Source organism: Corvus kubaryi, unplaced genomic scaffold (genome assembly GCF_017639235.1).
Source record: "Corvus kubaryi isolate FWS band 111438036 unplaced genomic scaffold, C.kubaryi_AGA036_p1.0 37353, whole genome shotgun sequence".
Taxonomy (NCBI): domain Eukaryota; kingdom Metazoa; phylum Chordata; class Aves; order Passeriformes; family Corvidae; genus Corvus; species Corvus kubaryi.
The window spans coordinates 248631-268164 of record NW_024581115.1 but is presented as its reverse complement, the minus strand read 5'-3'; the positions used below and the strand labels follow the sequence as shown (position 1 = coordinate 268164).

Here is a 19534-nt window from a genome sequence, read left to right as displayed (position 1 = left end):
ATCAATAAATGTCTCCTACACTTTAATAAACAATGCCAGAAGTCCCATGAATGTCTATGTTTTGCAGTGCTTTTCTGAAGCACTCCTGCGTATCAGATGACATGAATTAGTCTTATGGCAAATCCCAAGCTGTTCAGTGTGTACAGAAGCATCATTCTCATGAAAGTCCTTGAACTTCTCTTTAGTACCCTGTCTTCAACATCATGTGCTTCATCAGAAGTGAAAAAGATCCTGCTTTTACTTGATTTCTTAGTAACTGAAACTCGATTTATGAGCAAAGATAAGAAAGTGGTAGATGGAACAGATTAAGAAGTTATGACAAAGCAGTAGAAATTTTTTTAGTACTTAGTGGCACATGAACCAAAACACTGATTATTCTGATGGCTTCCTGCACATTGAAGTGTTGTGAATGAATTGTTAGAAAGCATTTATGGATTTTTGATTCATTTCCACACATGAGGCTCTTCCCAAGGATGGAGGAGTTAATTTTCTAAAGTGAAAGGAGTTCTCCTCTCACTACTAGCACCATCCACGTGGAAAGACCAGCTGTGGAAAGCCATTTCTCTTCATTTTTAGTTACTGAGGTGATGTAAATTTTCTCATTTTCTTAACACTTTCATGATCTTGAACTCAGGTTGTGGCTCTGCAAAGATCCTTTGAAGACAGACAATGAACTCTTCACATTCACTTTCATGTGGTTTGGGACCTGTTCCAATCTCTATTTCAAAGTTTATTTTGAAATAAGAACACTTTTACATAAAAAGAGAACCTTAAGTTCAATTAATTGTTGCCAGGTCTTACAACAGTTTTCATATGCTTCCCTCTTGTGACTGAAGTCACCTTTTGCTCCTTAAGGGGTCTAACAGAAGAAGTTCTTGCAAAAGTCAGAGCACTGAGGCCTTCTCTCCTCTCCAGCTGCTCCCCACTCAAGTGTTGACATGCTGTGACTGGAACCACGTCACCTGCTTTCAAAATTCTCTGAACTGCAGCTCCCTGTAATTAGGTAAGTCCCTCTAACAGACCTGATCTGTTCCAATACCAACAACAGTGGTCACAAACAATGAACAAAGCAGCAACTATTCTATACTAGAACGAAAGCTTGACAGAGATAATGTGATAAAACTGTGATAAAAATACATCTCTCTCTCCCTCATGTAAAAATACATCTCCCTCTTCCATTCCATGTACCAGGGAAAAGCCAAATTCTTGCAAACTCCTACAGAAAGCTTTTTCCACTTTCTAGACTATGAAAACAGACATCAGAACAACTCTGGAGCATAGTGGGGGGTATGTTAGGAAGCAGGACACCATCCTGTAAATATCTCCAGTGCTGGAGAGAAGATTGAGTTTTCTATAGGTATTTCCATGGGTTTGTTTTTCCTACAGCCTCCACTAAGACAGATTATGTTACTGATTCCTACATTAAAAACCTACAAGTCAGCACACACCAGCTTCTGCTTTCTGAACTGGTAACCCAGCCTCTGTTAGCAAAAAATTTGTAAAATAACTTTAAGGGAAAAAAAAAATTAAAGGGAGATTGATTCTGCATCACAAAGATTTATTCTAGAACTCCAAGAGTTTATTCACAAGTACAGCAGTTATTAGAAACCTGTTAACATAGTGTCTGTCCAGTAATTTGGTAAATTATTTGACTCTGTTACACTTCCCCAAAATTAACATCTTGACCTGGCAGCAGGCAGATGTCTCAACCCAGTTTTGGTTGCATCATGGCCAGAATACATTTGTGAGTGGGCAGAAGTATATGACATGTTTTGGATGGTTCTGACCCACACTTTGCATACATATATGGAAAAATGCCTTTTGAAACTGTAATCATATGCTAAATATAATGCATTTGACTTTTCTCCACATTTCACAAATACTTAATAAGATAAATTTGCCCTTTGACCAAAATCTGAGTATTTTTTAATGTACAAGATAAAGTTGCATGTTTTCATCACTGTAATGTGCCCTTAGAGCCAATGACTGAAAAGGAGAAGTGGGAGACTGAAACTGTGAATAAGTCACTGCCCCACTGGAATGAGCTGGAAAAACGGTTTCCTGCCCTGAGGCCCTACCACAAGGTTTGGGCTAACGGGCCAGTTTAAACCCATGTCATCCTCATCTGCTGCTGCAGGGACAGCAAATGAAGCTAGAGACACAAACTGTGCTCTGGAATTTGCTGAAAACAATACTGTTCTACAATTGTTTTGTTTTGACAATCCTTATTAATTTACAACTATGCACAAAGATATTCTTTCTTGCCTGGGAAAAACCACTAAAGCAGGACCTACAGACCTCAGATTTGCCCTTTAAAATCTGTATATTGGATCCCATAAATAGATACAGTCTTTGTATCTTTGTCTTATCATGAGAGCCCACTGAAGTCTACAGGTTATGAGTAAGGTGTTGGAAATCAAAACCTTTTAAATTGATTGTGGGCCATCATTTTTTGACTGCTACAGAGAACTGAAGATCATAACAAAATTTCTACTGGCTGTAAATGAGGATCCAAATCTGCACATATTAAATGTTCTTCTGCAAAAATACTTTGAATTAGTTCTTAAGGGAAAGCTTTTAAGGAGCTGGTGAGTGAAAAAAAAAAGAGATCCCTTTGAACAGTACAACAGGACAGAGGGAAGAACAGAGGAACATCCTGTCCAAGAGTAGAGTTTGAAACACTGCAGCCTTAGCATCTCAAATTCAATATTGTGTTCAATAAACCAAGCTCTTGAGTTAACAGAGACATACGAGGTGAGTTTTACAAAGATGTGAGGGAACAGGACAGTCTTAAAATCACACTCTTAAAGCTCACACTAAAATCAGAACTGTGAAATAAAGTCTGACAGCAAAGAAGAAAGCTCTCCCCAGATTCTACCCTACCAACAGGTTCTCAGAACCATCTCTTTTCTCTGTCTACTTTACTTGCATGTAAACACAAATCTAAAGTGCTGCATCTCTGTACCTTTCAAAGAGGTCTGTAGGAAATGACAGAAGTTGGTTTATTTCCATCAGAAAGAAGTTTCATCCTAAGAAACCTTACTGAGGATCTCACTAAGGATCTTGCTAGTGGCAAGTGCAGAAAACGTGGGAGCCTGTCCCACTGTCACTCACGGCTGACAGCTCCTTGTATTGATCAGAGGTGGCACCAAGAGCCTCGTTCAGCCTCTGATGTGAAATGTGAGCTGCAGCCTTTTAAATGAGTGCCTTCAACACCAGGTGTTTGTGCAGGGCCACAGCACAAGCAAAGGTGTCTCTCAGAAATTACAGGGGAGGAGGAATATGGGTTTTTCTCTAAACTTTCCAACCACTGCCAGCTTTCCAAGGCCCAGGAAATGAGCAGCATCAGCTACCTGTTCACTGAAAAATCCTGAGAGCTGTCAGAGAGCAAGACCCATCGAAGCCAACAGGAAATGAAGATTTTAAGCACCCTCAACAAGTAAGGCCACAGTCTCATCAAACATAACTGCAGGGACACAGCTTATTTCTGACAGTGGAAAGTCCTATTTCTAACTGACCTATTCTTTGCCTGCTTTATGGGCAGCACAAGTATTCTGACTGCCTTTCTTGCCAGCACTCCATGAAGGCAGGAAACCCAAACATGTTATTGTGGTGATAATCATTGGCTCATTTACTCCACATACCTAAGATAAGCTTCAGTGCTAAATTAAAACAAGCCACACATGGCAAGATATTCATGTTTGTTTAAGCACTGCCTGATAATGAACATGGCCTTGTTTTTTTTTTCCCAATGAAAATAAAATGTACCTGAATTGCCCTTTGTTAAATACCTTGCTGCTCAAGTGCAGTAATAAAATGTTCCCTTCCTGGTGAGTGCCACTGCAGCACTTCAGGTAACCTCCACAAATTCTCAAAGCACCTGAGCTACAACACACGGTTCATCTGCTGTAATCAGGGTGAAATGGCACCTGCAAGAGCACTGCCTCTCACCCACAAGGTGACCACCAACAAATACAGATTTGCAAATATAAATAAACCCCCTCCCATTACAAATTAATTCACCAATTTATATGTATAGGCCCTTGTTTCATGTCCACTTAACTAAGTTATCTCAGGAGGCATCTTGGAACAATGATATCGACCACTAGGTTGGGGTTTTTTTTAATTGACCTTTGTGTGTTGCTCTATTGCACAGGAATAAACTAATGAGCAATAACTGCTTTGCAAAAATCGAGTGAGCACAACTCATGTACATAACATGCAGAATAATATATAGTTAGCAGCAGAGAGAAAACAAAAAGTCCCATAAAACTGGATTATCCAGTCTGGCAGCACTACAGAACCGACAAGAGTTTTGCAACAATTTTTTTTTTAAACAAGGGAAGTTCCTTGAGCAACACACTCTGATCAAGATCCTTTTCATTACCAAAGTGTGTTCATTTCTTCCTCACAAAACCTCTTGCTACTTACTAAGTGTGGATGCAAAGCAATGCCAGTTGTGATACTCTTCTAAACTAGGACTAGGTAGGGTATGTTCATGTCAGTGGAATGACAAAGAGACCAGCAAGTTTTTCTTAGCCTACAGCAACACCAAATGAGGAAGCTGACAACTTGCTTTTAGGCAGAGCTGTTCAGGAAAAGGAGGGGTCTAAATTTAAACAGGAGATGAGAGAAAACCAAGATCCTTCAAGAAAATACTAGGCTTAGCCCTTTCTACTCTAAAAAGAGCTACGAAAGCCTTCTTTGCTCATTTAAGAAGTTAACTTTTTCTCTGGTAGATCTGCTTTCAAATACAAATGGCTTCACAAAGAAGAACAACTGGTTTGTACTGCAGACACCAGATATGCACAATCCATTTCCCACTACTTCAGCTCACCTATTAAATTGTTGGATTTAAAAACAGAGGACAGAATGATGCAGTCACCGACTCCTTCCATTTGACCTTCTAATTTATTTCCAGAAGTGAAGGGAGAGTACTGCTATCACCTCTGACACACATAATCAGAGTCCCACTCAACAAAATTTGCATCAAATACCAAATTTTTCATGAAGACAGAGCTCTAGCTCTGCTCAGTAAGTAAAATTACAAAATCACTTCCAGTCACTGAACAATGTTAAATTTCTTTACACAAGTGTAGTTCTTTTATTTAAAAAACTGTGCTGTTCCTAAACATCTGTTATAGAAAAAATCCCCAAGGTTTGCACGATATGCACTGTACCAGTGAATGTAGGGTATTCCAGAGACAGAATCATGCAATCCCTTTGCCTTCAGTTCTACAAGCTGACACACCTATTCTGTTCTATGTTTGCCTATACTGCACTCATTCCCAAAAAGCATGGTACCTACCAATTATACCACTACAGCTTAAACACTCAGGGGGAAAAACCAAAACCCCACAAACCTAAAAAAACCTCACGTAAACCTGGAAAATACCTACAAGTGGAATTATGAAGATGAACATGACCCCAGAAACACTGTAGCTTAAATCTGGAACAAGGGCAAAATGAAAAAGGAAAAGAAAGTATTTACCTCATCCTACAACAGTTGGAATTGCCAAATAATTTGACTGTTATTTCTGCTATTGAGTAGAGGGCATCAGGACACCTCCTGCTCACCTTCTTTTAAAGTCCACTTGATTGCTCCTGTCCTCTTGCTGACAGCGTGCAAACTTCCATCCAGGGTTGAAACAAACAACAGTGTTTCTGGCACAGTTACTGAGCTGGTGTTCTGGAAAAAAAATACTCATATGATGAATATGATTTTTTACTACAGAGTTTACTCGTAACTGTCAGACAGTACATGGGCTAGAACATCCCTTCTTTTAAAGGCACAGACTGAACAACTTCCTTGTCCCTTTGAATTCAGTGATTTTTAGTTTAATTTAGTTTGCTGTTAACACTGTGGATCTTACTGTGCTAAGTTCCTCTAGAAACAGAAACTGGGATATGCTTTAACTCCACCTCCATTTTCAATTTGATATCAAAGTCTTCTTGTACTAGAGTTAGGAGAGACCAGAGACAGGGCTAATCTAGGAAAGGACTGACAAAAAGACCATGCAGTAAGTTACGAAAAGTACAGAACTTCAGAGCAGCTCAGAGAACCCACATGTCTATGTCAAACCCATGCTCCTCCAAGATACACAGAACATACTCTGCCAGGTTTAGTCACCAAGAAAAGACAAGACACAGGCTGGGTAGAACCTGGATAAATACAACTGAACAATGACCAACATTCTACTAGGCTGGCTGTGGCTGAGACAGATGGAGCTGCAAGCATTGTCAGCTCCCTCTGAGGAAGGGCAAAATATTTAGGATGGAAGCAGCTTAAAGGCTGGAGGAGATCCATACTGTTAAACCTCCTAATTTTGTTTTTATACCTCACGTCTCCCAGTATTGTCTTTCTGCAGCACAGAGTAAATAACACTGTTTAAGGAATATGACTCATAAGTATGAGCATATCCACAGGCACCTCTGAGAAAGCAGCTGGCTGCAAGGTTGAAACCTCCATTTCACATTCCAATTTATTCTGCTCCTGGGGAACAGTTTAGTGCCACTGTCCTTCCTCCAGCCCAAGCAGCTTTTGAGCCTGGCCATTGGAGAGCAAGGAATTTTATTAAAAGGGCATCACTCAAACATGGAGGACTCTGAACTATGCAGTTATTGTGAGAACAGTGAGGTTAAGTCCAAGGTGTTCCATCACACAAAACAGAATAAGCATGTTAATTTAATGTCTACTCTTCTCTTCCTGCCTAAAGATGATCCCAGACATCCTAATAATGCCATGAAGATTTTTGCCTTTTCTTTTATACCCCTGTTATACCTTTTTACAACTTCTGTATTCCTAGTGCTTTTTGCCTACATTCTTGGACTTGTTTGTCAAGCTAAGAGACTCAACATTTTAGAAGCTTCCTAGCTAGGGATCAGTGTGCCCCAGACCCCAAGGTCATCTCCAGAACACATTCTGTAAACCAAGATAGAACCATCCAGGGGAAGGTTCCTTGGGGAGGGGGGCTCACTTGAGCCTCTCTCATTGGGGAATCTTTGATAGATATGCTAATTAGTAAAACCTATAATGTTATACCCAATGTTGGGGGGGCAGAGACAGACTCAGAGATAGCCTCGGCAGGGTGCATCTCGATGCATATGACCTGGGCGTGTGCACCTAAGGATCCTTAAAATAAATACCAAGGTAAAATCCCTTTTCCCCTTCTAACCGTGTATGACTCTTGATTTTAAGACCAAGAAAAGGCATCACTAAGACTGACACATTTCCATTTCCCAGGGCTCAAGTTTTCACTCAAGTAACTTGCCATTTGTAGGCTCTATCTGCATTGCTCATCTGTGTGACACCTGCCACATTTCAAAGTTTCACAGCTAAATATAGTTCTTAACCTACCATATGAAAAGAAAATGTATTCATTTTACATAATTAACAATGTCTTCAATTAATTATATGGTAAAAAACAATTACTGGTCATGTTAGAATTACTGCAAAGCAAAATACTTAATTGCCAAATTAAAACACATGCTTATAGGAATAACTTTCTTTGAACAACTATACATTTTAGTGCAATCCAACGAAAGGATTATACTTTCAGGCAAAGCACAGAGCTAAAAGGATAATATAACACAGTATAACTAGCCAATGCTCAGGTTGCACCTATAAATATTGTACATGCCTCTTTCCAGTCATAATCAGCTGGAGGAGACAACTGTAAAATACACAATGCAGAAAAAATGAAAGTCAACAATACACAAACCACAGATTAGGAATAATTGCTGGAAGGCCAGAAAAAGAATGGGAGAAGTATCTTAAGACATAAATATAGTTTTCATTACCTGACATTGTTAAATTATGCAGGCTGCACAGCCATCTGCACTTAGATAAAATATTTTACATCTGGGATTAAACTTTGCAGTGTTTGTTCAAGCAGGGACAGTGTATAACAGTTCCTCTCACACTGCCCTATAAAAACGCAGCTCAAGATGTTACTGGTCAGAACTGAACTCACAGTATCTTTCAAGCCTAACAACCTGATTGGGTGTAAGAGAAAAGAGGGGGCTCTGTTGTAAAGTTATGAGATCTCAGTCATTTGTATTATTACTTTCGTTAAACTACTGTAGCCACTGTATCAAAGTAATTAATGAAAATTTTGTCCTTTAGGTCTTTTTGTACACAAATTCCCCAGACATCTTAGGATGATGTAGCTGATTTATCATCATTAGTCCAGTTTTCCTTAAATCAGCATTTAACAAGCAAGATTCACTGATTCTGCAACCAGAGGGGGAAGATATGACCCACACTCCACTATCACAACCTTTCAGGGCTGAAAACCATCTGACTGTGAGGCAGATTTAGTGAAACTGCACCTAGAGTGAAACAGAGTAAGTTGAGCAAGAAAATACAACTGTTAATGACAGGAAAATAAAACTACTGAAGTTCCTTTAAATTGCAGGTGAGAATTTGACACCCAGAAACCAGCACAGAGGCACTGGGATTTCTCTGACAAGGAGATCCTGGCACATACATGCATCATTGCCCTGTAGAATACACAGCTTTTCTGATGCTTTCCCTCACCTCTCCACTAGGTCTATGTTTAAGTTTCACTGCTTCTGAAAGGCTTTCTTATATTCAACCATCAAAGTCACATTGATGTGGTCACTGCAACCCTGTGTGTTGAAGATATCATCTCCTTTGGGGGAAAGACTGAATACAGGGCAGATTTCATTAGTTGTTACCTTACTTCTACATTTGTATTTGAACACAGATGAAATACATAAAATGCCATTATTAAAAATCTTCCATTCACTCATACTTTTCAAAGCACATGATATCATGCACTTGACATTACCCAACTCAGTAGCACACTGACCCTGCTGAAGGATTTGACCTAAATTTAAAAAAACCCCAATGACTCCAGATTTAGCTATGCAATATTGTACATTTATTTTGTTCAATATCTATGGTAGTCACTTGGAAAAGGCTAGGGAGTTAGTATAACAGTATGGAAACAAGGTTTTATTCTTTCAAATTGTATCAAGCAATAAATACAAAATTGAACAGATTTTAAAATAATTACTTGTGTTTCACCCAGACTGAGAAATTAAAAACGCTTTCTCTTGATTTTATTCATGACTTTTATCAGTAGCAAGAGATTGAAGTATCAAAGTTGCAAACATTGAATAGATTTTATTTTGAACACAAAGTTTTATAATTACTTGGTTAATGGATTAATTGAAGCCTGCGATTAGCACTGCATTGAAACGCTACAAAAATTATAAAAATATGTATGTACAAGACAAACTTGTTTTCATTTTTGTGTGAAGTATGTAAGAGATTTCTCCACCACAAAAAGATTTCATAATCTCAGTCCTGAGACAGATTATAAAAACTGGTAACACAGATCCGGTCCTCCCACCCTGCAATGGTGAGGTCTCAACTGTTGTGACGCAATGCAAATTCTTAAGAGACTTTTATTTCACATTACAATCTTATTTCTAAGGAGATACAACAACTGACTCCAAGATAAATATGTCAGGACATGAAACAACTAAGCAAAAAGAACTTAATTTAGTGAACAAAGAAAATTAGATAGAAGGAAAACCGGGTTTAGTTCTTCTTTCATTTCATCTGAAACTGCAACAGCATCTATTTTAACACCTACCCTCCTTGGAATTCAGTAAGAACTTCAACAGCCTTGACAGTCTGTACTCATAACAATCTTCCACATCAACAGCAATATGAAGTTAAGGATTTACAGTATTTTGAAATTACTTGGGGACTGTTTTAGAATTCATTTTATTAATTTAATTCAAAAGACAAATTTTCAAGCTCTCATTGGATTCAAATTTGACAAAAGCCCTAAAGCTAACTGCTAATAATCCATAACAACCTAAAATTTGTGGCCAAACAGAAAAAGCATTTTTAAGCTAGAATAGAAATATACTATCTAATAGAAAAAGAAAGTAACTTTATATATACTAGTTAAGTCTCGCATAAGAATCTTCTCCTCAGTCTAGATCTGCCATATCTTTAGGTAAAATGTTTTAGAAATCCAAGTAACAAAATAAAACAATCCTGAAGGACCCAGCAATCAAGCAAAGGTCAGTGGAAGCTGTAGAACAAGAACTACAAGGTGTGTGTGCGGTGCAGTTCAGTGTCAAAGGTGATAACATCTTCTTTCACCCCAACAGCTCAAATTTTTCTAAGGGTCAGCAAAGCAATCAGAAAACAGATCCCCACAGCAATAATTTTGTCCATTAATTCATCTGCTTAAGAACACCACTTTTGAAATGAAGGTCATCATGTAGACAGGAATCCCACTGAAGTCAGTGGAAAAAGCAGTTAGAAAACCAGGCCACTGAGTTCCTTGAGGTTACAGCTCTGCAACCCAGAAATATGTTTTGCAGTGGGGGTGATACCACGAGAGGTTCTTCAAGTATGAATAAAGAACAGGAAAACACTTCCAGTGACCCAGGATGGGTGATGGTGTGTGCTGATTTCAAGAACTGTTACTGATTTCATAGCAATAATTGTGTGCTCATGAGTAAACAAATCAGTGTCATGTCTTAGCAGGGAAATAATTTTCTCTTTTCTGAGTCTGAAGTAGGAATACATATGCACCAAGATTAATGTGTTGGGCTGATAGATGATAAAGGATGGATGGTTTGCTAACTGTAACAGCCCTCTATTTTCTTTGATAATGCCTAGCTTACCAAACCAAAATGTGACAAGGTACAAATTATCACTCAAGGAAAAAAACCCTATATTCCTCACTCCATAATTAGCCTCATATACATCAGGCTGTACCTTTGGATTTTACTAAAAAACTATTAAAAGCCAACTTCATTAACACCACCAGACACTATCCTCACAATAACAAAAGGCCTATACCGTAATTTATGCTACTGGAACCACAGCTGGTAAACCAGTAAGGATGCAAAGGAAGATATTTTTAGACATTAGCACACACTGCAAGCACTTGGCATATTCATCACACATAGCCTATGAATCATTACCCTGGTTTTGACAGCTATCTCATTACACTAGGCTGCCAGGCTATAGACTAAAACTCCCTGTGCATAATAAAACCAGGCCGTGGAGAAAGTCCTTGTAAAATTCAATAAACTACTAGGGGGAGTTTTCCAGTATAACTGATAATGAAATTAAGATATGAAAGAGAGTTGACGAAAAATACATTTTATCTTCTTTAGAAAGCGAAATCAAATGTACAGATGTTTTAATCTTAAACTAAATTCTAACATGTCTTTGTTAGCCATTTCTCATCACGCTGTAACCTAGTTCAGTGAGCTCTCATTCATACACCCATTCATCCTGCAACAGAAAAAACTGAGAAGTATGAGAGGTCTACTCCAATTGTTCTCTGCCTGGAATCACCTTGGAGTGGTCTCTCCACCAAGAACTTCCTGCTGAGCTTTCACATTTGACTGTGTAAAACCCAAATGTATTTCAATAGCCACAAGAACACCAACAACCCAAATGAGCTGGGTTATAAACACATGAATTTATACTCCAGGAGAGAGTTGTTCATGATAATTTTAAGTGTGCAAGACAAATTTACATTTCCCTCCCCCACCAAAAAAAACCCCAAACCCTATTATACTGTTTTTTTGAGCAACCAAGGAGATCTGCAACTCAAAATACAACATGTGTTAGTTAACACAGTGCTTGAACATATCCTCTGTAAACCTGCTGTCTCCCACGGGTTTTCACACCTGTCAGTTCCCTGGCCAAACACCTCACGCTGAGATAAAGAACACACCAGAAGAAACAACACCTGGGTGAAGCCAGGGTTTTTCCATGTCAGGTGCAGCCTACACCATGTAACCCAGTACTGAAACCTGTCCCACTGGCTGCAGGAAGAGACAGACCCATGTTCCAAATGCCACTTTAATCCCAGGGAGGTTGGTACTTTTGAGTTGCACTGACTCCACGTTAAAAGAGAAACAAGCACAGTTTGGAACATCCCAGGGCTCAGGAAAACAAGGGATTTTTCATTCCAAAGAGAGCTGTAAATCATTACTGTGTAATATTGATGGCAACTGTAATTTACTGACAGCTCTATTGCATTTCTTACTGCTCTGAGATTCCACCCTTTTTAATGTGCTTCCATTCATTGGAGGGCAGTTCCAGGAGCAGTAAACTGTCACCCAAATAGCAAGAAACAGCATTTTCCTCTCTGTAAAGAGCAGACAGGAAAGGAAGACCTTGTATAACTAATACAAACTAAAAAAACAATATTAGAGTTGGGATATTAGGTAACAAAGAGTACCTTTATCAGCCAAAGAAGTTACAGAACAGCAGATCACCACCACTGCTCTTAGGAGAAATCTACAGAAAAAAACAATATGCAAAATCTTTAGGCAACCTCGTGTTTTTAAGTAACCTCAACACCGAGAATTGTGTGTCAGTCTTTTTCATGGGAATTTATTATTCAAGTGACATGAATAGTTTTAAATAAGCTTCCACAGTTAAATGGGTAAATCACAGGTGAGATGACTGGGACTAAGTTCACAGAAATGAAAACTAGTTCTGAAAAGGGACTGAAGTACAGAATAGATTAGAACTTGGAAGGCACAGTGAGGATCTACAGCTAGAAGAGCACAAAGACCAGGGTAAGAGCCAAGAAAATAAACAGAAATGGAGAACTCAGACCCTGATCTGAGGTGAGATGGCAGGGCAGGAAAACCAAGGCAAGAGGGAAATCTAGAGAAAAAATGGGCTGAATTCTACCAGGGCATGAGTCTACTTTTTTGTGACTATGCAAGTAAAATGATATAAAATGTAGTAATAATCTGTTGATTAAAAAAATATTTTAGGTATTTAAAAATATTTCTTTGTTTTCCTATTCAGGACTTTTTAAAACTTAATGAGTTGCAAATCAGTATTTTCCTTGCAAAATATGAAGCCCAGGCCTGTGAGGACCATGAAAAGACATCAGTCCAGCCTTGCAGTCCAGTCTAAGACAAACACATTAGCACTCTACAGTAAAGATTGTAAAGTAATTTTTGTTAACAGCCTGCATTTAATTTTTTTCAGTTTCCTAATGAAGTAACAACACTAGGCATGTTACCAGCTTAACTACTAATGTGTTTACTTTACTTCTAAAGAAGGGGAGTGGGGCTATTATATCCCAGGTGAGAAACAAAGCCTTCAGCTTTGCTTAACCTGAACTAGAACTCCACATATTACACATATATATTAGCTTTTTCAGCTAACAATGAACAATCAGTCAAAGAACATAACCTAAAGCTTTCCTGTGCTATACTTGACTATAATAGAAACGGTGAATACCAGATGGCCTTTTCATTGTCTCCTCATCTGGAGAACCTGCAAACAAGAGCACCTTTCAGAAGTGAATTTTTGAAGTTAGCTATCCATCTCAGTACACACATAGCAGATAGCATCCACAGTAAAGTACACTGTTTAAAATTATTACCTCTGTAAAAATAATCTGCTCAGCATTCCATCTGCTTTGCACCAGTTTCCCTATTCCATGCACTTTTATTGCTCCACCTATTGCAATACCTTATAACCAACCTGGTTATTTCTTAAGAGGTTTTGTAGGGCAGTGAGTCGTGCACTTTGTCTTTCACCTTTGAATTTAAAACTGTGGTTTTGGATCCCAACCAACCACATGTACATTAATGCATATTGCTGCATTTGGTCTGGAAACAGAATGATCAAAATGCCATGACAGTATAGAGGGTATGTAGCCAGCCACTTGTATTTGGTTATCAACACGTATGCAATATGTGGGGGGTTTTTTTCCAGAAAGAAAACAAACCCCTCCACTTATTAAGGGACAGAGCAGACCTTCTAGCATGTCTCACTGGTTCCCGATCCATCTACATAGTTTCAGGTTACAAAAGTTTATTTGTACTACTGTTTCAAAAGTTTCTCTGTGCCACTTTTTACAATTGCTTCGTGGGAAATTAACTGTATTTTTATATTTCGAGGTTTCATGCCAGGTGGGGCACAGCTGCAGGTACACGGCTGTGGGGCTGGGTCAGGCTGTGGGGCTGCAGCCCCTCGCCCTGTGCACACAGGGCACACGGCATTAGCGACAATGGACCAGGTGATGTGTTGGCTCGGCGGACGCCTCCGGGCTGCGGGCACCCCCGGCAAACCTTCGTTAAGCACGGCGGGAGCCCCCCGGCTCCCCTCACCCGGCCCTCCCCGTGTCCCGGCTGCCCCTGCCGCCCCTGCCCTTCCCCAGCCCAGCGGGCCCGGGCTTACCGCGAGCCTCGGCGGGAGCAGCAGCAGCATGGCCAGGCTGAGGAGAGGGCGGCGGAGCGGCTCCATGGCTGCACCGCAGGGCCGCTGCCCCCGCACGGCGCTGCCTCCGGCGCGGCGCGTCCAGGCGCTCCCCGCGGCGGGCGGGGCGGGCTCAGGGACCGCCCGGCAGGGACACTCACGTCAGCCGCGGGCGGACGGGCAGCGCCGGGGACCGCGCTCAGGGACCGCCTGGGCAGCCGTCGGGCCGGGGACTGCGGGGCCGGAGGGCCCGGGAGCGGCCAGCGATGCCCCGCAGCTTCCCGCCGCTGCCGGAGCCTCCCCGTTCGTGTGCGCCCCGACCGACCCGCCGCCCGCGCCGCGGCTCGGCCGGCAGCCCCATGGGGAACCGCGGGGTGCGATGGCAGCTGGCTATTGCTGCTTTGTTTTTATGAAAAAATACCTAAATTCAGGCAGCACCAGTAGCCTCCCTCGCCCTGCACCACCCTGCCCGGAATAATTGGGTGGTCAGGCGACGGAAGAGGCTGCCCAGGGGAGGTGGAGCCACCATACCTGGAGGTGTTTGAGGCATCTGGAACTGGCAGTCGATGATATTTAATGGTTTAGGGGCTACAGTGGCAGTGCTGTGTGGACGCTTGGACTTGATGATCTTAAAGGTCTCTTCCAACCTTGATGACTCTGTGATTCTTGTTTTCCTACTGATTTTGTACTTTCAGAACAGATCAGGCCAAATTTATTTGGCATAGCTCCTGCCTTTGACAAACTCACTGTTAACCCTGTGCCTTGCAAGGCCTTAAATAAACGCAAAAAAAACCCCAACACGCCCCTTTGAAACAAAAAACAGGTCCAGGCTTTTCTGAACAGGTAAAAATAAACACAAAAGGTATTGAACCAAATGGAAGAAGCTTTAAACAGAAGAGAGTCAATTTAGAGTGCCTGGCAAAGGCCCAGTGTTCAGCCACCTATTTATATAACAAAGCCACTTTGTCCTTGTACATATTGTTTGATTTTTAACAGTGATATCACTAATAGAGCTGCAGGGCACATGGAATTCTGGGCATGCCATACGCACACACCAGCTCCCACAGTGAGCCTGCCTTTGATGGTGGGCAGGAGATGTAATAATTACCCAGAATCACAGAATATCCTGACCTGGAAGGGACCCACGAGGATCATCGAGTTCAACTCCCGCACAGGACACCCCAACAATCCCACCTTGTGCCTCAGAGCCTTAACCTAATGATGACTTGACCTGCAAGTCAGAATACATGAAAATATGCTGCAGCTGCAAACCCTGCTGTGATTCCAGTTCTCCGATGCATTTCTTTATGGTGGCCTTGACTTTTAAGAATTTGTACCATCTGAGCACAAGCAAACCCCTAAACACACTGTGTATGCTGTGGCAGCAACAGCCTGCTACATTACAGGAGGAATTTATCAGTTGCTGTACAAACGCTGTAGTGTGCCAGATCCTAACTGGAGTTATATTCACACGAGTGTCTCCCACAGCCTCACAGGAGACAGAAAAAATAACTAAAAACGGCTGAGGTAGGAGGGGAGCCGAGCGTTGGTGAGTGCACTCTGCTCCTGGCTGCTCCCCTCAGGAACCACCTCAGCCAGCACCCGCTCTACGGGGAGAGATCTGACCGGGGCCTGAGCTTTTATATTTTTAATACTGAGCCCTATTTCTTCACAGCAACAAAACGCTAGAGCAAAGTAGAAGGAGTATTACTGCTCCTGAAAAGGCGAAAAGCTGCCTCACACGCCGGGCCCGACACGAGACCACCACAGTCCGTCAGACCTTCCGCTTGACCTCCCGACGCCGCCTCAGCGCGCCCCGCCCGCTGCCTTCGCGCAGCCCCGCCCACCTTCGCGCGCAACCACACCCGCATCAGCACGTGTCCCCGGATTCCAATTCTATTGGGCGAGACGAGGAGGGCGGGGCTGGACGTTCTATAAAGGAGAGCGCGGCGGATTCTGGGCCTCTTTCGGCGTGGCTGGCGAGGTGAGCAGGCTTGGGGGGAGTGCAGCGGGCAAGCGGGCGGGCGGTGAGGCCGGGCCGCGGTGATGTCTTTTGACACGTGTTAGACTGCTGACATGCATGAAGCAAAACTACTGCTGAGCGTCCCGGCTGCGTTCACCCTGCGGGGCGGCCGCGGTGTACCGCATCAATAACCTCCCCTTTTCTCTCCGTGTTTTGCAGGGCTTGTGCGGCGACCGGCGGCCGGGACCGGCGGTAAATAAAGCTGTGTCACCCAGAACGTGTCCGGCTGGTTCTTCCGCGCGTGCCTGCACTGCCTTTGACCCGGCGGTGCCCGCCTACCGCCGCCGGCCAAGCAGCGGTGCTACAGCGAAGCGCTTGTTAATAACTGGCGCTGCTCGGCCCGACCCGGGCGGCGCTTTTAAAAGCAAGTGACATTGTTTGCGAGCTTGCGTCACCCTTCCGGGGATACGGCGGCGGGGGGGCGCGCATTGCTCCGGATCCTGCTGCTTGCGCTTCCTGCAAGGAGGAGCCTGTTCCTGACGGGAGGGCGGTGTCGGGGCCAAAGCAGAGTCGGTTCCATGCGACTCAAGCTAGCCGACGCCACGGCCGTAGTTTTAAGTAGTTCAGGATTCAGTTGTAAAAAGGACTTAAATGGTTAGAAAAGTCCCGGGATTCCTGCCTAGCTTGTTGCAGGAGTAAAGCAGCTGGGTGAATGAGCTTGGAGCATCCAGGGCTGGGGGTTGTGTACATACATGGTGCAAAACAAAATGAGAATTTGACTACCATGACTAAGCTGCAGCATTTTAAAGGGCCACTCTTTCTTAGATGTGTTAATTCCAGGAAGTACAGCATTTTCTGTAAATACAAAAGATCTGAACAACAGGGATGCCAGGAGTAGGGCAGAGTCTAGGCAGACTAAGGAATAATTAACCTCACAGAGACTCTTCAGGGTAGCAGAAGTGGATGCATGTCTGCTCTGTTCTGTAACTGGTGGTAATCCTTTCAGTTTTGCCAGTTATGCAAACGTTTTTAAAGCATAGTTCTCATATGAATACTAACTGCTTTGGTGAAGCTTAGTTTCATGACAATAAAACTTAAATTTAGCTTTTCCTTTTAAAGCTCGGCATTGGTTAACCCTGAAACTGTCATATGCCCCAATGACCAAGTACCTGTATATAAAAGTCCATAAGGCACAGGGCATGCTCATGTTAGGAAGCTGCCTTTCTGAAGTTTTTTAAACAACTTGCACTAGATAGTGGCTAAATGCTGTAGAAATAAAATTTACTGATTTGTTCGACATGGGATAAATTTATTTAATAAAACCAAGCAGAGTGTAGTTACCCACAGTTTATGAAGTGCAATATGAGTCTTATTACATAAGTCTAAATCTGTTTACACGTTAGTGCATCTCGTCCTTTGACTTCAGTTATTGCACATATAAATTAACTCATATAAAAGACCTGTGTACAAGACATGCAGACTTCATGAAAGGCAAATAATGCCTACAGAATCAGCAAACCCCAGAATATACACAGCCTGGAATGGTCAAGGAGGAGTTCAGGTAACAAATATAACTACTAATATTTCAATTAAAGGTAACCAAAATAGGTGTTCAAATATAGAATTAATTTTAAATATATTAAATGCTAATTTGTTTCAGGCAAGGTGCTGTTTAAAAAACCTTCAATATAATAGTTTCTTTTAGAGATGGTAAATCATCAAGTTATACATGGAAATCTTGATTTACATCAAATGTGACCACACAACATACAAAAAATTTCTTTAAAAATTACTTAAAAAAAAAAAATTACAGAAGGAGAGCCAAAACTCACCTTCTTTGTAAACTAAAACATTTTCTGACATCCATGAATAGTTGGCAACACTGAGTATCAGAAAAATAACCTGTGTTAAGGAGTGGATATGTAGTGTTCAAGCCTTGAATTTACTGCATACATTTAGCCTTGATTCATTACACCTGACAGAAATAAAAGCTAGTTCCCCCTTCCCCTTTAGTTTTGGCCACTAATTAGCAGAAAGAGTCTTTAATCATGATCGGCTCAAACAACTGCAATGCTTGAATTCCTATGCCACAAAGTCCAAGAAACCAATGCATAGGGGTCAAAATCTCAGCCACAGCTGCTTCCATGAGCACCAGGTGATGTCACGTTGGGCTGTAACTGAGGATTCGGGCCCATGCTTTGGGTGTAAACACAGTGCAATGGAAAAGACTCACAGCAACAAACTCCTGTCAGAACTTGGTGTTCCATCACAGCAAGAGCCTCTATGCACAGTTAGGTTACTACTTCTGGAGATGTGCAGTGTTGACACTTGGTGTGTGTGCTCATGTCTTTATAAACATTCAGAATTAATCAGGAACCAAGGTGATTGTACCTCACTATAAGGCGGCTTGCTATGGTTTGGTCTCATGGCTTTACCAACTTTTTTTCCTCATTTACAAAAATCTGACAGTCCCACCTTCGTTGATAGTTGTGTGTTCTATGGCTACTTGCTTCCCAAAAAAAGCACAATTTCTGTATGAAAAAAAGTAATGTGTATATAGCACACTGAATCACAATATTACCTATACATCCAATTTACATTCTTTTATCCTGAAAGCATTTCATATTTTGATTGCTTGACACAAGCTATTGACTGCAGAAGTGAAAGAACATAAAACAGTTCATTCTACACCTCCAACTGCCTGAGAAAGAAAAATATTCTTCCAGTTTCATAAATTAATTCCTTATTTAGGATTTTTCCCATTTGGCATGCAGTTCCTTTTGCTGCCACACAACTTTTCAATGCTTTAATGCGTATTAACAGAGCATGAAAACAAGCTGAACTAAAGGTGCATTGACAAGCTCCTTGATCTATTACATTTGAGTTCCTCCTCCCTCCCCCCAAGAACAGGTCACCTCAGCCTCCCAGTTAAAATCCTGATGGCAGCCAGTACAAAAATAAATCAACGGCTTAATGGAATGGAACTTCATGTAGCTGAAGTACATGGGAACAATAACCAGGCAAGTGAGCACACAGGAGCAGGGATAGGCAGTCCTTGGGAGGGGGGAGAGTGGCACAAGTTAAGGATGAGAACTACAGCACAGTTTATAGAACCATGAGAGAAACTTTTATAATACTGTAAACTGCAAGAGTCTTCACATGTCATGGCTGATCAGAGGCCTCTGTGCTCAGATCTTGAGGAAGGCATGTGGAGGAGCGGGGATCCATGGCTGAGTGCATTAAAGGAATATAGACATCATCCATGTTTGGCATGACAAAGATTTTCTGGGAAAAAGATGCAATTAAATCAAGTTACATTTCATATGTCACTT

At 41.7% G+C, this 19534-nt stretch overlaps 2 protein-coding genes, 1 long non-coding RNA gene and 2 other non-coding genes across 14 annotated transcripts in view; 3 read left to right on the top strand and 2 right to left on the bottom strand.

Moving 5' to 3' along the window:
• The window catches only part of ERN1 (endoplasmic reticulum to nucleus signaling 1), a 32813-nt gene extending 17933 nt beyond the window's left edge, over positions 1 to 14880 (bottom strand). For 2 of the 5 annotated variants that reach the window (XM_042032271.1, XM_042032273.1), the window contains exons 1-2: positions 14771 to 14880; positions 5578 to 5689 (exon numbers count right to left, since the gene is read on the bottom strand). In XM_042032271.1, the coding sequence (XP_041888205.1) occupies positions 5578 to 5689; positions 14771 to 14789 (131 nt within the window). In that variant the 5' untranslated portion in view covers positions 14790 to 14880. Of the gene's footprint in view, positions 1 to 5577; positions 5690 to 14221; positions 14364 to 14770 lie in introns of those variants that run through there. The other 3 variants (XM_042032270.1, XM_042032272.1, XM_042032275.1) reach the window with 2 other exon arrangements.
• On the top strand, positions 14370 to 17499 carry LOC121666585. The gene is made up of 2 exons (XR_006016705.1): positions 14370 to 16223; positions 16422 to 17499. It is a non-coding gene; the product is annotated as an uncharacterized LOC121666585 (long non-coding RNA).
• On the top strand, positions 16280 to 16342 carry LOC121666788. The gene has a single exon (XR_006016799.1). It is a non-coding gene; the product is annotated as a small nucleolar RNA SNORD104 (small nucleolar RNA).
• LOC121666790 lies at positions 16510 to 16639 on the top strand. Its single transcript, XR_006016802.1, has one exon. It is a non-coding gene; the product is annotated as a small nucleolar RNA SNORA76 (small nucleolar RNA).
• TEX2 (testis expressed 2) overlaps positions 17491 to 19534 on the bottom strand; it is a 44961-nt gene continuing 42917 nt past the window's right edge. For all 6 annotated transcript variants that reach the window (XM_042032267.1, XM_042032266.1, XM_042032265.1 and 3 more), the window contains one exon: positions 17491 to 19487. In XM_042032267.1, the coding sequence (XP_041888201.1) occupies positions 19365 to 19487 (123 nt within the window). In that variant the 3' untranslated portion in view covers positions 17491 to 19364. The remainder of the gene's footprint in view (positions 19488 to 19534) is intronic.